Source organism: Geotrypetes seraphini, chromosome 14 (genome assembly GCF_902459505.1).
Source record: "Geotrypetes seraphini chromosome 14, aGeoSer1.1, whole genome shotgun sequence".
NCBI classification, from domain to species: domain Eukaryota; kingdom Metazoa; phylum Chordata; class Amphibia; order Gymnophiona; family Dermophiidae; genus Geotrypetes; species Geotrypetes seraphini.
The window spans coordinates 62652211-62668919 of record NC_047097.1 but is presented as its reverse complement, the minus strand read 5'-3'; the positions used below and the strand labels follow the sequence as shown (position 1 = coordinate 62668919).

General features: G+C 43.7%; 1 protein-coding gene across 1 annotated transcript in view; it reads right to left on the bottom strand.

The window, feature by feature from the left end:
• Window positions 1-222: 222 nt before the first annotated feature.
• Window positions 223-16709, bottom strand: part of PRPF19 (pre-mRNA processing factor 19) — a 31039-nt gene continuing 14552 nt past the window's right edge. Inside the window, exons 3-16 of the mRNA XM_033920084.1 lie at window positions 14596-14672; window positions 12660-12801; window positions 10221-10294; window positions 10029-10091; window positions 9306-9347; window positions 7769-7843; window positions 7084-7159; window positions 4638-4747; window positions 4404-4559; window positions 4250-4319; window positions 2870-2955; window positions 1924-2094; window positions 731-836; window positions 223-643 (exon numbers count right to left, since the gene is read on the bottom strand). Of these exons, the coding sequence (XP_033775975.1) occupies window positions 546-643; window positions 731-836; window positions 1924-2094; window positions 2870-2955; window positions 4250-4319; window positions 4404-4559; window positions 4638-4747; window positions 7084-7159; window positions 7769-7843; window positions 9306-9347; window positions 10029-10091; window positions 10221-10294; window positions 12660-12801; window positions 14596-14672 (1346 nt within the window). The 3' untranslated portion in view covers window positions 223-545. The remainder of the gene's footprint in view (window positions 644-730; window positions 837-1923; window positions 2095-2869; window positions 2956-4249; window positions 4320-4403; window positions 4560-4637; window positions 4748-7083; window positions 7160-7768; window positions 7844-9305; window positions 9348-10028; window positions 10092-10220; window positions 10295-12659; window positions 12802-14595; window positions 14673-16709) is intronic.

Here is a 16709-nt window from a genome sequence, read left to right as displayed (position 1 = left end):
AATATGAAAGCAAAAGTACTTGTTTTTTTTTCAAAGCATGGACTTATCAAAATAGTTTTAAAGGAGCAGTAATAGAAAAATATTACAGAATTCAATTTGCATTTACAACAAATTCTAATATAGCCCTCATTCACTCTGCAATTTAGTTCATTAGGAGAAGCATCAGAGCATTGCTGTGTCAGTACCTTCTTCAGGCATAACAGGGGGGGTGTAATCAAAAGAAACAATGCACATCTTTTAATAATAATTAAAAAAATAACCAATTAAAACTTTTAAGAAATAAAATATATCAAGACAAAAAGGGAAGGTTGGCCTAGGAATAAGACCAAACAAGGAAAAGACATGGAGCCAAGAAAGCAGCTGAAGAACTGAGGAGTCTGGACTGAGTTGCTGCCCTCTCCCACTTCCCACTTTGCAGCCTGTCCCAGACATATGTTCACTTCCCTCAGAGAGCATGCCAGCAGGAATCACGGCAACAAATCCTTTCACACTACAGACTATAGGAGCAAATAAAAGGGGGAGATCTTCCACAGGCATATGGCGGCTCACAGGCTGTAGAAGCGCAAACTGCGGTCCATGCCCGTTGAGGCCACAAATTTGGCATGATGTCCAAATGCCACTCCTGTGGTCAGGCCACTGTGTTCTATGGAGAAAAGAGGGAGAGGTCAGGGGGAAGCCAAGCTTGGCACCGAGTTTTTGGCACTCATGCAGTCCTGGAACACAGATTTACCTGTGAAATGAAGGACCTCTGTCCACTGTTTGCAGATGAAGACCTGGACATCGGTGCCACCCAGGGCCAGGTAAGTACCACTCTGATCAAACGTTAGCGATTTCACCTAGGGAGACACAAGGGTAGCAAAATGTATGTAGAAACGAAACTCAGCACCACAGATATCAGATTGAAAGAGGGAATATGATACCAATTACAACAGAAACCAAACTTATTAAATTGGTTAAAACAATCAACATTTGCTAAAATGAACAAAAATGCAAAACTATTAGCAGAGGCTAAAGCTGCTTTCATGTCTGTCATTTGCTGCTTTTACCTGCATGTTAAGTATGTATTCCAGATCACTCCGGCAATATTTACACTCCTTGTAGCAATAAAACACTGAAAAATCTAAAAATAACTCAAGCTAAACAAAGAAAAAGGATCTGCTCCCACAAAAAAGATAGGTATTAGAGCAGGGATGTCCTATATCGGTCCTTGAGGGCCGCAATCCAGTCAGGTTTTCAGGATTTCCCCAATTAATTTGCATGAGATCTATTTGAATGTACTGCTTTTGTTATATACAAATACATCTCATGCATATTCCATTGGGGAAATCCTGAAAACCCCACCTGGCGAGGGCTCAGGTTTGACACCCCTGTATTAGAGCATGCCACACACTGAGGCCACAAGGGTGGGCCACCTAGACTAGAGGCCAACAGTCAACCAACTGTGTATGGACAAAGTTGTCCGGCTGAATTTTAGCACAGCTGTTTGGTCAACAAGAATTATTTGGGTATAATACTGGACAGGCTGTACGCTGTATGTGTACTGACTAACCAAAGTTCAACTATGTCCCCAATGCCACCTCTTTTTGCCCAGATACAATTTAACTATTTAGTCGAGTGTGAAATTTCAAATGGCAAGATTTGTACAGCTGATGCCTAAATTTTGTTGGACAAACCTAGGTAATAAGGATAGATGGCAGAGTGTGCGACATACCAAGGGGGAAGGGGAGGGAAGGGAAACAGAAGATAATTAAGCATGCCTCGGGATTCAGGGTGAGAAAGGGAGAAAACACTACATACCAGAACGACGGGCGACATGAAGCGCAGAAGAAAAATAGAAATGCAGAAAGGAATAAAATGAGAAGAGAAGAAACAGGATAACACAAAGAAAGCACATGAAAAGAAACAGGAGAAAGTCAGGTTCACCTCAAAGTTATCATCCAGCTGCAGGGTCTTGAAGTTCTTCAGTTTGCGCAAGTCCCAGAGTTTAACAGAGGAGTCATCAGCAGCAGTAGCAAGGTAGTAGCCATTTTCTGAAAAGGCGATGCTCGTGATGGGCCCAGAATGTCCTGGAAAGTTTGCCACATTAGTGCGCTCCTGTGCAAGTAGAGAAGACATTTTGAGAACTGAAATTCTTCATTGATGACCCTACTCCCGATGCTGTCAATTGAGTCTCCCAGTTTTCCTGCACATTCAGTTGAGCCAGGGCTCCTCTGAATCCTTATGGTGCTCCCTGTCCCCTGGACTGAATAGGAGTCTTGCACCTACTGTAACAAAAAGATCTTATGGAACAGCATTACAAGGGGGGGAAAAAACCCTGGCCTGCATTAGAGGATGTGATCCGTTAGCAGCACACCCTAAAGCAGGGCTGCCCAAGTTCGGTCCTCGAGATCTACTGGCAGGCCAGGTTTTCAGGATATCCACAATAAACATGCATGAGAGAGATTTGCATACCAAGAAGGCAGTGCAGGCAAATGTCTCTCATTTATATTCATTGTGGATATCCTGAAAACCTGGCCTGCCAGTAGATGTCGAGGACCGGACTTGGGCAGCCCTGCCCTAAAGAATTCCACAATGGTACTGGGAGGGGGAGTTGGCAGCAAGGACTTGTGCGTATGAGAAGTATGGTAAGAATATGGCCCCCTCTTCTGCACTTCTGTCACAAGAGCCATACTCAGAAGTTGATTGGGGAAGCAACTGCCTTCATTACACACAGCCTGTCTACCGATTCAGAACATGCCCTGATGCTTTCGATATGTGCCCATTTATAAAAATATACCATATCATTTCTACAGGATCTTGAAACATCTGCTGAAAGAAAATCAGAGACATAACAAAGCTGGGCTATTTGCCTTCTCGGGTGCATCCTTACCTTCAAATCCCAAATCTTAATCTGCGAGTCCATGGTCCCTGTTCCAAAAATGAGCCCATCAGGGTGAAACTGGGCACAGGTGAGAGCTGTAGAGATAGAGTGAGAGAGAGGTTAAGGGACTCAAAAATATTGTCATCCGAGTGCTTCTCTCTGTGACAAGCAGACCCAATCCCAAACTGTAATATACCACAATCCAACAGTAAAGGGCTAGATATTTGGAATCGAATAGTCAAACCAGAGGGATGAGGGGAAGATAAGCTCCAGCATCAATGAACTCAGCAAGGAGACGACTTTTGTAAATTATGGTGAAAACAGAATCCTTAACAGATACACAAAAAAAGCTTCCCAGTAGAAGGATTTAAGGGAGATAAATGAAAAACTAGCTCAAAGAGAAATCTCCCTCTAGGTCACTTAGGAAAGCAAGTTTAGCACACAGTCTGAAAGGTAAAAGCAAAAGGCTTAAATATTAATATCTGAAAAGTGAAGCTGCAATATTACAGAGTGACAGGGGAATCTGTCTCCACCCCCCCCCCCCCCAAGCTCGGTCCCCATCTCCACCCCATCCCCCGTGAGCTCGGCCCCCATCTCCACCCCATACCCATGAGCTCGGTTCTCGCCCCTACAAACCATCTGATCCCATCTGCACAAGCCTCAAATAGTTATGAATTTATATTGAACTTATTTTATTAAAGTATAAAAAGAAACAATATTCTGTACAATTATCATTTTATAAACACAAATAATATATTGCAAGGATCAACAAAACCCCCGTCTCCCCTACCCTTCACAAATATCCCCTCAACTATCAACAAAACTGAATAAGACTGTTGAGGCAACTGGGATCCCCAACTGAACCAGAAGGCTTCCCTCCGATGTCAGCTCTGACATCGGAGGGAAGCCTTCTGGGGCGCTTTGGGAAAGGGGGGCCTCTTTATAAATGAAATCCCCGGTGGTGGCAAACGAATTTGGCTGCGAGGGTGGGGGACTGTTCGACCCACGATAGGGAGGGAGGGTGGTTGCTGGACTCGCGAGGGGGGGAGGTGGAGGCTGCTGCTGCACGAGCAATCACGAGGGGGGAGGCTGCTGACCCGGAGGGGTGGGAAGGGAGGCAACTTGTGGCAGATCCTTTACTGCGAGGACAAGGCCAATCACCACTCCACGGGGCAGTGAATAGTCTTGTCCCTGTACCTGTGGAAACCAGTTGATTTTTTCTCCCCCTGTTCCGGCGGGTTAGCCACAGGTAACAATCACCATGTCATTCTCTAAACCCTTGCAAATGCTAGCAGTAACACAGTTCTGACTTTGGGTTTAACACTCTCAGATGGTAGCAGGTATCCTGAACCTGGCTCTCACAAAAGCAGACAAGTAAAGCATTCTTACCACAGCCAGATGTCTCATCTGTGACTTTGGTCAGAACACGTCCCATATGGATATCTGAGAAAGCCCAGTACTAAAACGAGAAAGAAAATGGAATATTACCAGGATGACATATTTAATTGGGTTCTTGATGGAGGAGTAAAGCCAGGTGCGATACCTGATCATCAGAAGAACTCAGCAAGTAGTCTCCCGTGGCATGCAAACTCAGACCTGTTACAGCACTCTCATGGGCACGGATAACTTGCATACAGGAGGCATTCGGTACAGACCAGATACGGATGGTGGCATCTGGAGAAGCTGAGAACACCAGCTCCTAAAGGATTAAGAATAGAAAATATTAGGAGCAGAATACATGGGGGAAAGAGAGTGAAGAAAAAAGGGCAGATCTTACCTGGGAGGGGTGAAAGACCACACTGGTGACCTTCTTGGTGTGACCTTTGAGGGTAGCCAGAATCTGTTCTGAACTTTTGTCAAATACAACAACATTCTTATCTGCTCCTCCTACAGGAATGGAGAAGGAAAACAGAGTTCCACAGTGGGGACAGAGTATCAGACATACACTATAATACACTTTTCCCTCCAAATCCGTGGTTTCAGCATCCGTGGATTCGGTTATTCGCAATTTTTTTTGGGGTGGGACTGAGTTTTATTTTTTGGGTTATTTTTAAGCCTTACCTTCCTATGCTCCTGCCCCGAAAGTCCGCTAGACCACCAAGTAAGGTCCGGGATGGTTTGTTTGAGTGAGAGTTTGTATTTAAAGCACGGGAGGGAGGCGGGGGTGGGGCAGAGCTGGCCTAGAAGTTATTTGTGGTTTTTCACACTTCGCGGTCCGGCTCTGCACCTAACCCCCGTGGATACAGAGGGAGAAGTGTATATAGAAGCAGGAAGGGAAAAGGTAAAGCACTAAAAAATAATCTAAACTAAACCTTAAGTTTATATACCGCATCCACTCCATAATTATAGAGCTTGGCACAGTTTACAAAACCTTAATATAAGGAAGGAACAGCATAATGAGGTTGGAGGTTGAGTATAGGGGGAAGAGAGCCTTACATTTTTGTAAATAGCCTAGTTTTTAGATGCTTTCAGAATAGTTGGAAGGAGCCCAGATTCCTTAGTGGGGAAGAAAGGTTATTCCAAAGCCCTGTGATTCTGAAGAGAGATTTCCCTAATCTTCCTGCATAGAGGATACCTTTGAGGGGAAGATAGTTTAAATTTTTGGGTGGACCTGGTGGTATCAGGACTCAAGGAGTTCCAAGATAGTGGAATTAGGGGAGGGAGGATGCCGTGTAAGATCTTAAAAAGCTAAGCAAGCGCATTTAAAATGAACCCTGGAAATTACTGGAAGCCAGTGAAGTTTGGACTTAAAGTAACTCTACTCTCAAGTTACATTACGTTTACAGGAAGAAAAAACTAACTGCCATTAGAGGTAACACTGTTGGGAATTAGGGAAAAAGTTGGGGCTCATTGAGGAACTTGTTTGTCTGAGTGAGTGGGACCTGCTCTACAAGTTTATTATTGGTGTTTACAGACAATGGGATGGTATCCCTTTCTCCTTTTTGTTCGATTTTCTTTCTTTTTCTCTCATAAAGTTCTTACATATACCTGAAAAAGGGAGATTACTTCAGGTTGAAAATTATTGGTATTATACTTGGAATATTAGTATGGAGTTTTGAGCCACACTGGTGTTATAAACATTTGCAAACCTCAATAAAAGACCTCTTGTTCAATAATTTTTTTTTTTTTTAAAAGATGTCCCTCAAGTTCTGGAAGTCGATATGGGGACAGATTAATGCTATACTTGAGGCATCGATTCCTTTGATATATGAGGCAGTCACATGTGGGACGATGTTACATCTGAAGCCCTCATTGAACATATATAGAGGGCGGCTTTTCCTTATCATGACCGGGGTAGCCATACAAATGATTACGCGTAACTGGAAGAATTGGGCTCGCCTTAACTTTAATTTTTGGTGGGCAAGTTTATGCTTAACTTATAGATTTGAAAAAATGAGTCATACTAAGAGATTTAAGTTAATCTGGGGCCCTTTGATATCTTTTATGGATGCGTTGTAATTGGGTTTTGGTTTTTTTTTCCTTTGATCCTGTTGGTATATTGCACCAGGGGAAGGGAGGGTGGGAGAAGGATATTTATGTCATGGTTTTATTCTCTTGCAAGGTATTGGTTGGGTGGGGGTGGGCTTTTTTTTAATCTTGCTGTGGGGATTTTGATTGATTATAAATGCATATATGAATAATGTTGTTTGTGTAGATACTGTACTGCATTTTTATTAACTTTGGAAAATTAATAAAAGATTTAAACACAAATAAAGATGTCCCTGTTCTGTTTGAAGCAGATCCTGTGGTGTCATGGAGGTAACTAAGAGAAAAGGAACCACAAACAGATCAGAGCATACCCAGGATGGACACTCACAGGGAATCCATATATAGAAAGGGATCTGTGCTACCTCAAGTAATACAAGAACTCCAAAATCCATGAACCTGGCTGCTTCTTCACGCTAGTGGGAAGGTGTGGCTTACTGGTAGAGCTGCTGTCTCTGCACCCAGAGGTTGAGAGATCAAATCTTAGTCCTGTTCCTTGTGATCCCGGGCAAATGACTTTAATCCTCCAGTGCCTACCATTTTGAATGTCAGCTTTGAATGCCAAAGCCACAAAAAGGTGGTATACAAGTTCCAGTCCCCTTTGCAGAGGTTTATGAGCTGTGCCACTTATTCTACATGAAAAAGATGGGTGGGGGGGAGGACTGATTCTCTCAGTAGTGCACTTTCATGGGGACAGCTGGGAACAGTCTATTAGCCCCGCAGGACAGAGAGCTTACCTGTCAGGGTCTTGTTGGTATCAGCGGGACAGAGGTCCAGAGCAAGGATTCCTGGGATGCTGGCACTGTGCAGTCCCTAAATACAGAATAGACAAAGTCACATCCCTATATGTGTACACTCTATATGGCAGTATTTTTCAAATTTTAGGTCACTTCCCCATTTTGTTCTTTTAAGTAATAATTTTAGATCCCCACACAAAATATAGCTTTTTATAATTCCATTGCAATACACTGAAGTAAAAGTTGCATCAAACAAAACATTCCATGAAGTATACAAAAGATGAGCCCATCGGGGTGAAACTGGACACAGGTGAGAGCTATAGAGCTAGAAAGTGAAGTTAATGGACACCGACATGCACAACATTGTCAACTGAGTGCTTCCCACTGTGGCAAGTGGCTTTAGAAATATGGGCAGCCACTGTGTCTCTGTGCAGGAAAATACTGGACCAGATGAGACAACCGATACAGGCAAATGAGAACGAGGATTGTTTTTGTCTGCCCCGAGATGCAAACGGAAATCTGTATTTGGCCGAGGAAAATATTCTGAGAAAGAGAGGGAACTAAAGATAGGTGAAATGTAGCTTATGACCCTCTCTATGCTAGATCAGCACCCCTCCCACATTATGAGGTATCCAAACTGAAGGGAAAGGAAAAAGACCTCTGCTCTCTATCCCCTGTTACTCACCACATGCGAGGACACTTGACGGTATTTATTCAGCTCCTCAGGCTTCACCAAGTCCTCAGGGACAGTCTTTCCTCTCTGACAGTAGAAAATAAATGCAAAGTGTCAGCAACAGTAAACCGGCAGGGTTATAGATGCTCAGTTTTATCTGCTTTCTTCTCCATTTGCTCCCCCTCCTCCCATCTTTAGCCTTTCCCAAAGTCCACAACTGAGCTCAGACATGGATATGCACTAATTCAGTCAAAACATTAGGAATTCCTACACTTCCATTTATCCAAGTTAGAGATTATAACACCCTCATTGGCTTATAAAAGCCACAAGACAGGTTATTAAGCACTGCTTGTATAGCACTCCTAGTCCTGGTCACCAAGTCCTGGTCACCAAAAAGTACAAGAAACCAAGTCTGGAACCAACTCCCCCCTCAACTCAGACTACAGAACTCACTAATGACATTCCGGAAAATGGTAAAGACCCTCCTCTTCAACTAAAGGTCACCCTCAGTCTTCACCCAACCTCTACCCTTCTTTCTCCATTCTAATCTGCCTAAATTTCTGTATAGTCCACTCTCAGCCTATACTCAAATAACTTGTATCTAAACTAAACTACTTATATTTAAACTACTGTTCTTTTTTTTTAAATTCTTTATTCATTTTTAATCATTCAACAAGTGTACAATAAAAAGTGATAAATAAGTTCAAAAACAGCACTTGATAAATCCAACAAGATAATAACAATTGTATATATAGAAACCCCTCCCCCACCCTCTCTTTCAATACTATTCTTCTTAATTCCTTTATCTTATTTCTTTTTACCTTTTTCTTCAATTATACAATCCCTCCCCATTCCCCTCCCTTAATAACTTATGTTAAACTACTGTTCTTAATTTGCTGTATAGTCCCTATATCTAAACTGCTGCACAGTCTCGTATGTCCAAGTATTTAAATCTACTGTATAATCTTGTATGTCCAATTCACTTCATTGTGTATGTTTACTTGTAAACCGTTCTGAGCTACTGGGAGGACGGGATAAAAATCTAAATAAATATATAAATAAGTTGATATATTCCTTTTCTTAGAGCTCCCAGCTTGGGTCATGACTGTACAGTGCACTGCAACCTGGCTTCTTCTGTACTAGAGAATGACATAGGGATGAATTTTTCCCCGTCTCCACAGGAACTCAATTTCCTCGTCCCGTCCCCACGAGTTTTGTCCCTGCCCCATTTCTGTAAGCTAAGCCTTAATAGCACAAGCCTCAGACACTTATAATTTTAAAGTGTTTGAGGCTTTGTGCAGATGAGGACAGAGCTTGCAGGAATGGGGCAGGGACAGGAAAAGAGCTTGCCGGGATGGAAAAATGAATCCCCATGTCTTCTCTACTCTGTACCCGTTTCATAAAGAAAGAATCAACGTCCCTTCTTAAAACAGATTAAGATCCCCTTTTCACCCCTGCTCCCCTGAATATTTAGGATTCCTGCTCAGGAAATCCAATTCTACCATTCCATCCCTCATTAAATCATCCAGTGACATGCAGCCTAACTCACCTTCTTACGCTCCGTGGTCAGCACCGTAGCTTTGTCTTGCAGCTGAAAGACAAGACCATCCATAACCATGATTCCAGCATAACAAGAGCTTCCACAATGAGAAGATGACACTACAAACGAACAAAACACCTTACTGCTCCCTTTCTTTATAGCAGTATCAACACCAAGCACATCAGATTCAGTGTGCCCCCTACACAACCAGCAACAGCTGTACCGCAACCCACCCGTCAGTGCCTATGTCAGTCGCAAGGAAGCAAATGCTATCTTTCCAGCTTTTTACCCCCTTGAAGGAGCAGGGGGAGAGTCTATTCTTCATTGGGGTGACACCGATGCTCCAGAATCCCACTCACAAGCTGTAAGCCTTTAAAGGCCCCTCCCCCACAGGGGCTAAGGAAAGCAATACACACAAAAGGAGGGTGGGGGGGGAGAAAGATGGATATGTTTGATCAGGACACTGGGGCAAAGGAGGAAAAGTTGAGACAGATGGTATTTGAAGGGTCCATAACGCAACTGCACAGAAAGAGCAAAGGTCTAAGACATGTGCTTCCCCTTTGTAGCACTACAATGCTCAGAGAGAGTGGGGAAGGCTGGAGAAAAGTATTAGCATCTTGTGCAAACAAAGCAAATAGTTGCTAGTAGTTTTGGGGTGAAACTCCTGAGGGCTGGTCATTGATACCATGAGTAGAGGTAATAAGGGTGAGATGTTCATGCTGTGTGACTTACCTTCTGAACAATTTCTGGTGTCATTCCCACCAGCTCTCCCAGGTCCATTGGCTCTCCTGCTCCCTGCAGGGTAAAGAGAGACTCAGTCAGAGGAAGAGCAGAGAGAGAAGCAGATTGAGTCAGAAATCATTTACAGATTAAGCCTGGCCCAGAACAGAGAGAAACAGAGACTCTTCTCGTCTCTCGACTCACCGCAGCAGCAGGTTGAGCAGCAGGTGCAGCTTGTGGAACCACAAGGCCAGCCTGGGGTTTCAAAGTTGCCAAAGCTGTAATGGAAGAAAAGGAAAGAGCTGTCTGGTAAATAATGGCACATGAAGCACAGTACTATCAGCTAAAGAATGCACACATTAACTAGAACAACAAAAAAAATTGAATAGGTATGCTCATCTCTGGGGTTGGAAGAGTAAGTACCCTTGGGTATCTGGCTACTGGGAAGGGGGAGTCACACAAAGTATTTCTTTATAGTAGGGCTGTGGGCCGAGACTAGTGCTAAGCTGGCAGGCCATCACAAGCACTCTTCACACTGTCTCTCACTCTTCTGATTAAGATAGACCATACAAATAGCTGCAAACTCAATTCTTTTATTTTTTTCTTTCCAACGGAAACAGAGGCACTTTCTTCAACAATGTGGTTTCAGAACCTCCTATCTCCTGGTGCATAACTCTACCCCAAGCTACAGAAGCATGAAATCTTGCTACTTTTTGGCTTTATTCTAGGTACTTATGACCTGGATTAGCCACTATTAAGAAACAGAATGCCAAGTTTGGTGTTCTTAGATCACCAAGCAGGAGAATGGATCACTGAATGCCATGAGCTAGTCCGGCCACTATCATAACAGCCGCCAAACTGTGGCCAATCCAGGTCACAAGTACCTAGCAGAAATCCAAATAGTAGCAACATTCCATGCTACCGATCCCAGAGCAAGCAGGTGCTTCCCCCATATCTGGCTCAATAGAAGACTATGGACTTTTCCTCCAGAAACTAATCCAAGCCTTTTTTAATAGTCATCTACGTTAACCACTGCTACCACGTCCTCTGGCAATGCATTCAAGAACTTAACTATTCTGAGTGAAAACATATTTCCTCCTATTGATTTTAAAAGTATTTTCCTGTAACTTCATTGAGTGTCCCCTAGTTTTTGTACTTTTTGAAATAGTAAAAATATCAATTTATTTTTACCTGTTCTACACCACTCAGGATTTCTCATACTTCGATCATAATCTCCCCACTCCCATTAGTTATCTCTTTTCCAAGCTAAAAAGCCCTAACCTCTTTAATCTTTCCTCATATGAGAGTTCCATCCCCTTTATCATCTTGGTCGCTCTTCTTTAAACCTTTTCTAATTCCGCTATATCTTTTTTGAGATACGGTGACCAGAAAAGAATGCAATACTCAAGGTGAGGTTGAGCGATACAGAGGAATTATAACATTGTTAGTCTTATTTACCATCCCTTTTCTAATAATTCATAGCATCTTGTGGAGGCAAAATAACAAACTGGATTCCAAAATGGATTAGACAAAATCATAATTACTCAAAACCTATTCAAATCGTTAGAAGGGGTCTAAATACTACAGTGTCCTCAACAAAGACCAGCTTCCAAGTTTTTTAGCTTGCTCACAGCACTTAACACTAAATCAAATTTTGTTTCAATAATGAAGGTATCAGTTTCTGGGGAATAACCTTATGTGTAATAGGTTTTCTCCCGGGTATATCCCACAGCAAACATGCACACAAGGTACACTGTGGGCCTTAAACAAAAACATCATTTTTAAATCACCAACATTTATTTTTTTAGAAAAGTACCCAGTGCAATAAAAACTTTTAAAACATTTGATATCTAATGTGTCACTGTGATTACTTAATGAAATAAATAATTAGAAAAACGTTGCTTGGACTTATCTGGAGATGAAGGTAGCTGTTCAATTCATTCAAGGGTGCCTTAGCTGAATGCCCTACAGAGAACCCCTGTTTCGTGTCCTTCCTCAGGGGCAAGCTCAAAAGATCAACCCGCTGCCATCATGACATGTCAATTACACTTCTCCCTCCAAATTCATGGGATTAGGGGCAGATCCGGCCCACAAATATGGAAATATCATGAACAACTTTAGGACCGACTGACCCCCCCCCCCCATACACACACACCTCTACACACCTTACCTGGTGGTCTAGCAGTAAAGAGGGGCAGGAGCAATCTTCCTACACTCCTGCCCCGTGCAGAACCTTGAATAAAAATGGCTGCCTGAACTCTCATTATAGTCTTGAGAGACCACGAGAACTCACGGCAGCCATTATTATTCACGGCTCTGCACAGGGCAGGAGTGTAGGAAGATCACTCCTGCCCTGCTTCACCATTAGACCACCAGGTAAGGTGTGAAGAGGTCCGGGAGGCGGGGTTGGGTCAGGGCGTGTACATTTTTAAAAGAAAATATAAGTGCATGGTTTTCCTTTCCAAACCTGCTGAGGAAACCTCAGCAGGTTTGCTGTGCAAGCTGTATATCATTGGCTGCCATCGGGGCAATGAGCTACTGTCACTGAACGCATGCTTGTTGGGATTTTATATTTGGGGATATAAGAGCTGTGTTGCTTCTCTCCTCTGTCCATTCCCTTCCTCCTCCAATCTACAAACATACCCTCTCTTGCAGCAGTGACCTCCTTGGTAAGACGGGCAATGACACGGCAAGCAGCATCGTGTTGGTAAAGGGCGTGCGAGAGCTCCTGGCGAGTTGTTTGCAGCTGCTGTCGCAGGGTAAAACTGTGAAGCATCACTGCATCCTGAAATCAAACAGAGGTTTGGGGTCATGGTCCCAGGAAACCAAAATGCATAAGCTCAAGGTAGCTCTCCTCACCTAGAAACTAGACTAAGGAGATAAGCCCCTTCTCTCCAGAAACCATGCACAAAAATATACACTTGTGTCTGAATTCAAGACGGCCTGGAATAGGCAGATGAGATAATGGTTACTGTGGATGGGCAGACTAGATGGGCCATTTGGCCTTTATCTGCCGTCATGTTTCTATGTACAATTCAAGGTTATTGTTCCCCAGAAACCAGGAAGGGACACTCTGGCTTCCCCCAAAACCACCAAACACAGAAACTCGGGGCCAGAAACTGTCGTCGTCCCCCCGCCAATCAAGCTGTCATACTGATCTTGAAAAATACTGAAGTCTTTATCCATTTAGAATTTTCCAATTATGAACATACTACAGGTTAGCCAATCCTATAGTATAACAATAACCACCTGCAAACAACTCAGTATTTTTTTCTATCCTTTCTAAAGGGGCCAGCAGTATGGTAATATTTATCCACCTCCTGCAAATGTTTCCTCACCTTTGACACCCCAAAATCAGCCTTCCCACAACCTTCCTAACGAGGCACCCTTCATCCTCTGTTGCCCACCCCAAATCTACTGCTATTGTCCCAATGATCACTCTTTATCCCAAGAGATTGAAGGCAGGCAAGCGTACTGTCTTAGTTGATGTGGAAACCATTATCGGCAAGAAAGAAGGGACTAAGCAGAAGATCATGCCTGAATCTGGAAATTCCAAGAAATGGATCTCTAAAGGATCAAGCCTGACATTCCGACACTCTTCAGGTGGAGGTGATCGCCACCAAAAAACACTGTCTTGATGTGAGGTCTCTCAAGGGAGCATGTTCCAAAAGGTTCATAGGGCATTCACATTAGGAGGACCCAGATTAAGATCCCATGTCAAATTTGGCAGTGTGGACTCAACTTATACAAAAGGTCACATCAATTTTGGCCATTTTTTGTCCCAAAATTGCCCTCTATCTATATACCGTATTTTCACGCATATAACGCGCGCGTTATACAAGATTTTACAAATCGAGCATAACCATGCGCGTTATTTGCATGAGCGCATTATACAATTGTTTTCTGTCTTGCTGGCGCCCTCCTCCATCTTCCTGCAGCGTTCGCTGAAAGCCGCAGCAGCGGCTTCCATGCATCTCCTGCGGCTGGGAAGCGTTCCCTCTGACATCGTGACGTCAGAGGAACACTTCTGGGTCAGCCGCAAGAGGCACATAGGATCCGCTGCCCGCGAACGATGACAGAAAACAGTGCATCACAATAGAATAGGCATTACAATAGAAAACCTGGGAAACAAAATTACTTCATTGGTAATTTCCCTGCTGGTGGCATGGCATTTGCTGATAGTTAAAATAGCTCAGCTAATATTTCTTGTGAAGTCATTTTGCATACGAAGCAACAGTTAGATAAATAGGACTTAAACGCTGGCATGGATTATAAAAGTTCAATGAGGAGCATGCGCGGTATATGCATGGGCGCGCTATACCAAAATTTTCTTACATAAATTCCTTGTTCCCGCGCGCTATACCCGTGTGCGCGTTGTACACGTGTGCACGTTATATGCGTGAAAATACGGTATATCATGACTTATAGTAGTTGTATGCAACTGTGTTCAATAAAGATATGCCAATAAAAATCCAAGCCAGCCGTTCACTTACCAATTGGTCTAAATGCTCTCCACTCAAATTCATCACTTTTGTGACTTTGCTTAAATGTGATCCCACCTCCTGCTCCATGCACTTACCCACTCATCTTGTAGCGCCTTCAGGATAGCCGGGATACTGGTGGCAGAAGGGGGCTTTGGTCGAATTGGGTGGGCAACTGTGAACAAAATGAAGCAAGACACAATGAGACAGGTTGATGATTTAGCTACAAAGGATGCTATTCAAATTCAGCAAAAAGTTTGATTAACTCTGGTGGTTTTTAATATAATATTATCCTTCTGGATTTTATTTCAGCCTTTAGAAAAAAAAACCTAATATCTAAAATTTTTTCAAAGTGCTACTTATCTGCTCCAATTGTGGTGAATCTAAGTAATCTCTATTAGAGCCACAAAGAATAATCACATGGTTTAATGTAAACAATGAATAAGCATGGACATAAAGATCCTCAAACCAAGCAGGTATTACAGCGATACAGGTAAAGCAATAATACTGCATTGATAGCTGAAAAGCAGATATTCACCCTAGCCCTGTGATGACATCATACAAATGTAAGTACAGCAAGAATACAGAATGGAAAGGAAGTGTGGCTCCTCTGCATAATCCCGTGTAGCCATTATACCAGAGGTTCAACCCAGTCCTTGGGACACAGCCGGCCAGTCAGGTTTTCAGGATATCCACAATGAATATGCATAATACAGATTTGCATGCAATGGAGATAGCATGGAGAGCGTAGAGAGCTGAGGATGGTACTTGGGAAAAAGAGAATTGGAAAGCTAGGGTTAGATATTTATATGACTTTAAAATACTGCCTAATTTGTGATTCAAGTCTACACAAATACAAATATATAGTATAAAAGACCTCCATTAACTTATGCAGGCCTCCCTTCTTGGAGTTCTCCAGGAGCGGGTCGTGCTGCAGCTGGATCCCTCCTTTCTTCTGAAGGTGGTTTCGTCTTTTTGTTAATTAGTCCGTGATCCTCCCAGTCTTGAGTAGCCAGGAGGGCTCTTCAGAGCAGAGACAGTTGCACAAATTGGATGTCCGTAGGGTCCTTCCCGTGTATTTTCAGCAGACCCAAGAGTTCAAGCAGTCAGATCATCTTTTTATTCTGTTGGCGGGTCCTCAAAAGGGGACAGTGTGTCTAAAGTTACAAGTGCGCGCTGGATCAAGGAGGCTATTGCTTTGTTGGATTTTTTTCAAAGCTCATTCCATTCGGGGTCAGGCAGCCTCATAAGCTGAGAGTTCGTTGGTGCCTCTGGTGAATATCTGTAAAGTGGCGGTTTGGTCTTTGCTCCATTCCTTTGTTTGTCACCACAGGGTGGACGTTCAGGCGCACTGGGACGCAGTGTTTAGGCAGCATGTGCTTGTGGTGGCCCTTCGGGGGTTCAACCCATGATGGGTACTGCTTTGGTAGGTTTCATCCGTTTTGTGCCAGTCTGGAGGAACCTCGGCGCTTTGGCATTGACACTCGTGGCCATGAGGTCCATCACCGGCCGGTCCCAGGCCTGAACAATCAACTTGAAGGCTTCCAACCTGAGACACCACTCTCCAGGATCCAGCACATGATGACTGAGGAAGTCTGCCTGGATGTTGTCCACTCCCGCTATGTGGGAGGCCGAGATGTCCAGAAAATGAGCTTCTGCCTATTCCATGAGAAGAGTCGCCTCCTGCGCTACCAGATGACTCTTGGTGCATCCCCCCCAACTGACGATTGACATAAGCCACCGTTATGGCATTTTCAAGAGAACCCAAACCGACTTGCCCTCCAGCAACACCAACCAAATAGCTCTAGTCCCCAGAATACTGATCGACCAGGAATCCTCCACCGGCGACTAGCTGCCCTGCGTCAAGCAACTGAGCTATTGGGCTCCCCAACCAAGGAGATTGATGTCCGTTAGAAGCACTGTTCATTGGGGCTGATCCAGACTCACTTCCTGAACCAGATGGAAAGACTGCAGCTACCAGAACAGAAGGCCACCATCGACCCCATGATCTGCAGAAAATCCTGCCCCCAAAAGCAGCGACAATCCACGAGGGAGCGAATCTGCGACTGCAATTTCAACACCCGGGCCTCAGGAAGGAAGACTCTCCCCAAGCTAGTGTCAAAGAGAACCCCAAGATACTCCAAGCACTGAGATGGAGTCAACCAGCTCTTGGACAGGTTGACCATCCAGCCCAGCAACTGCAGAAACTCCA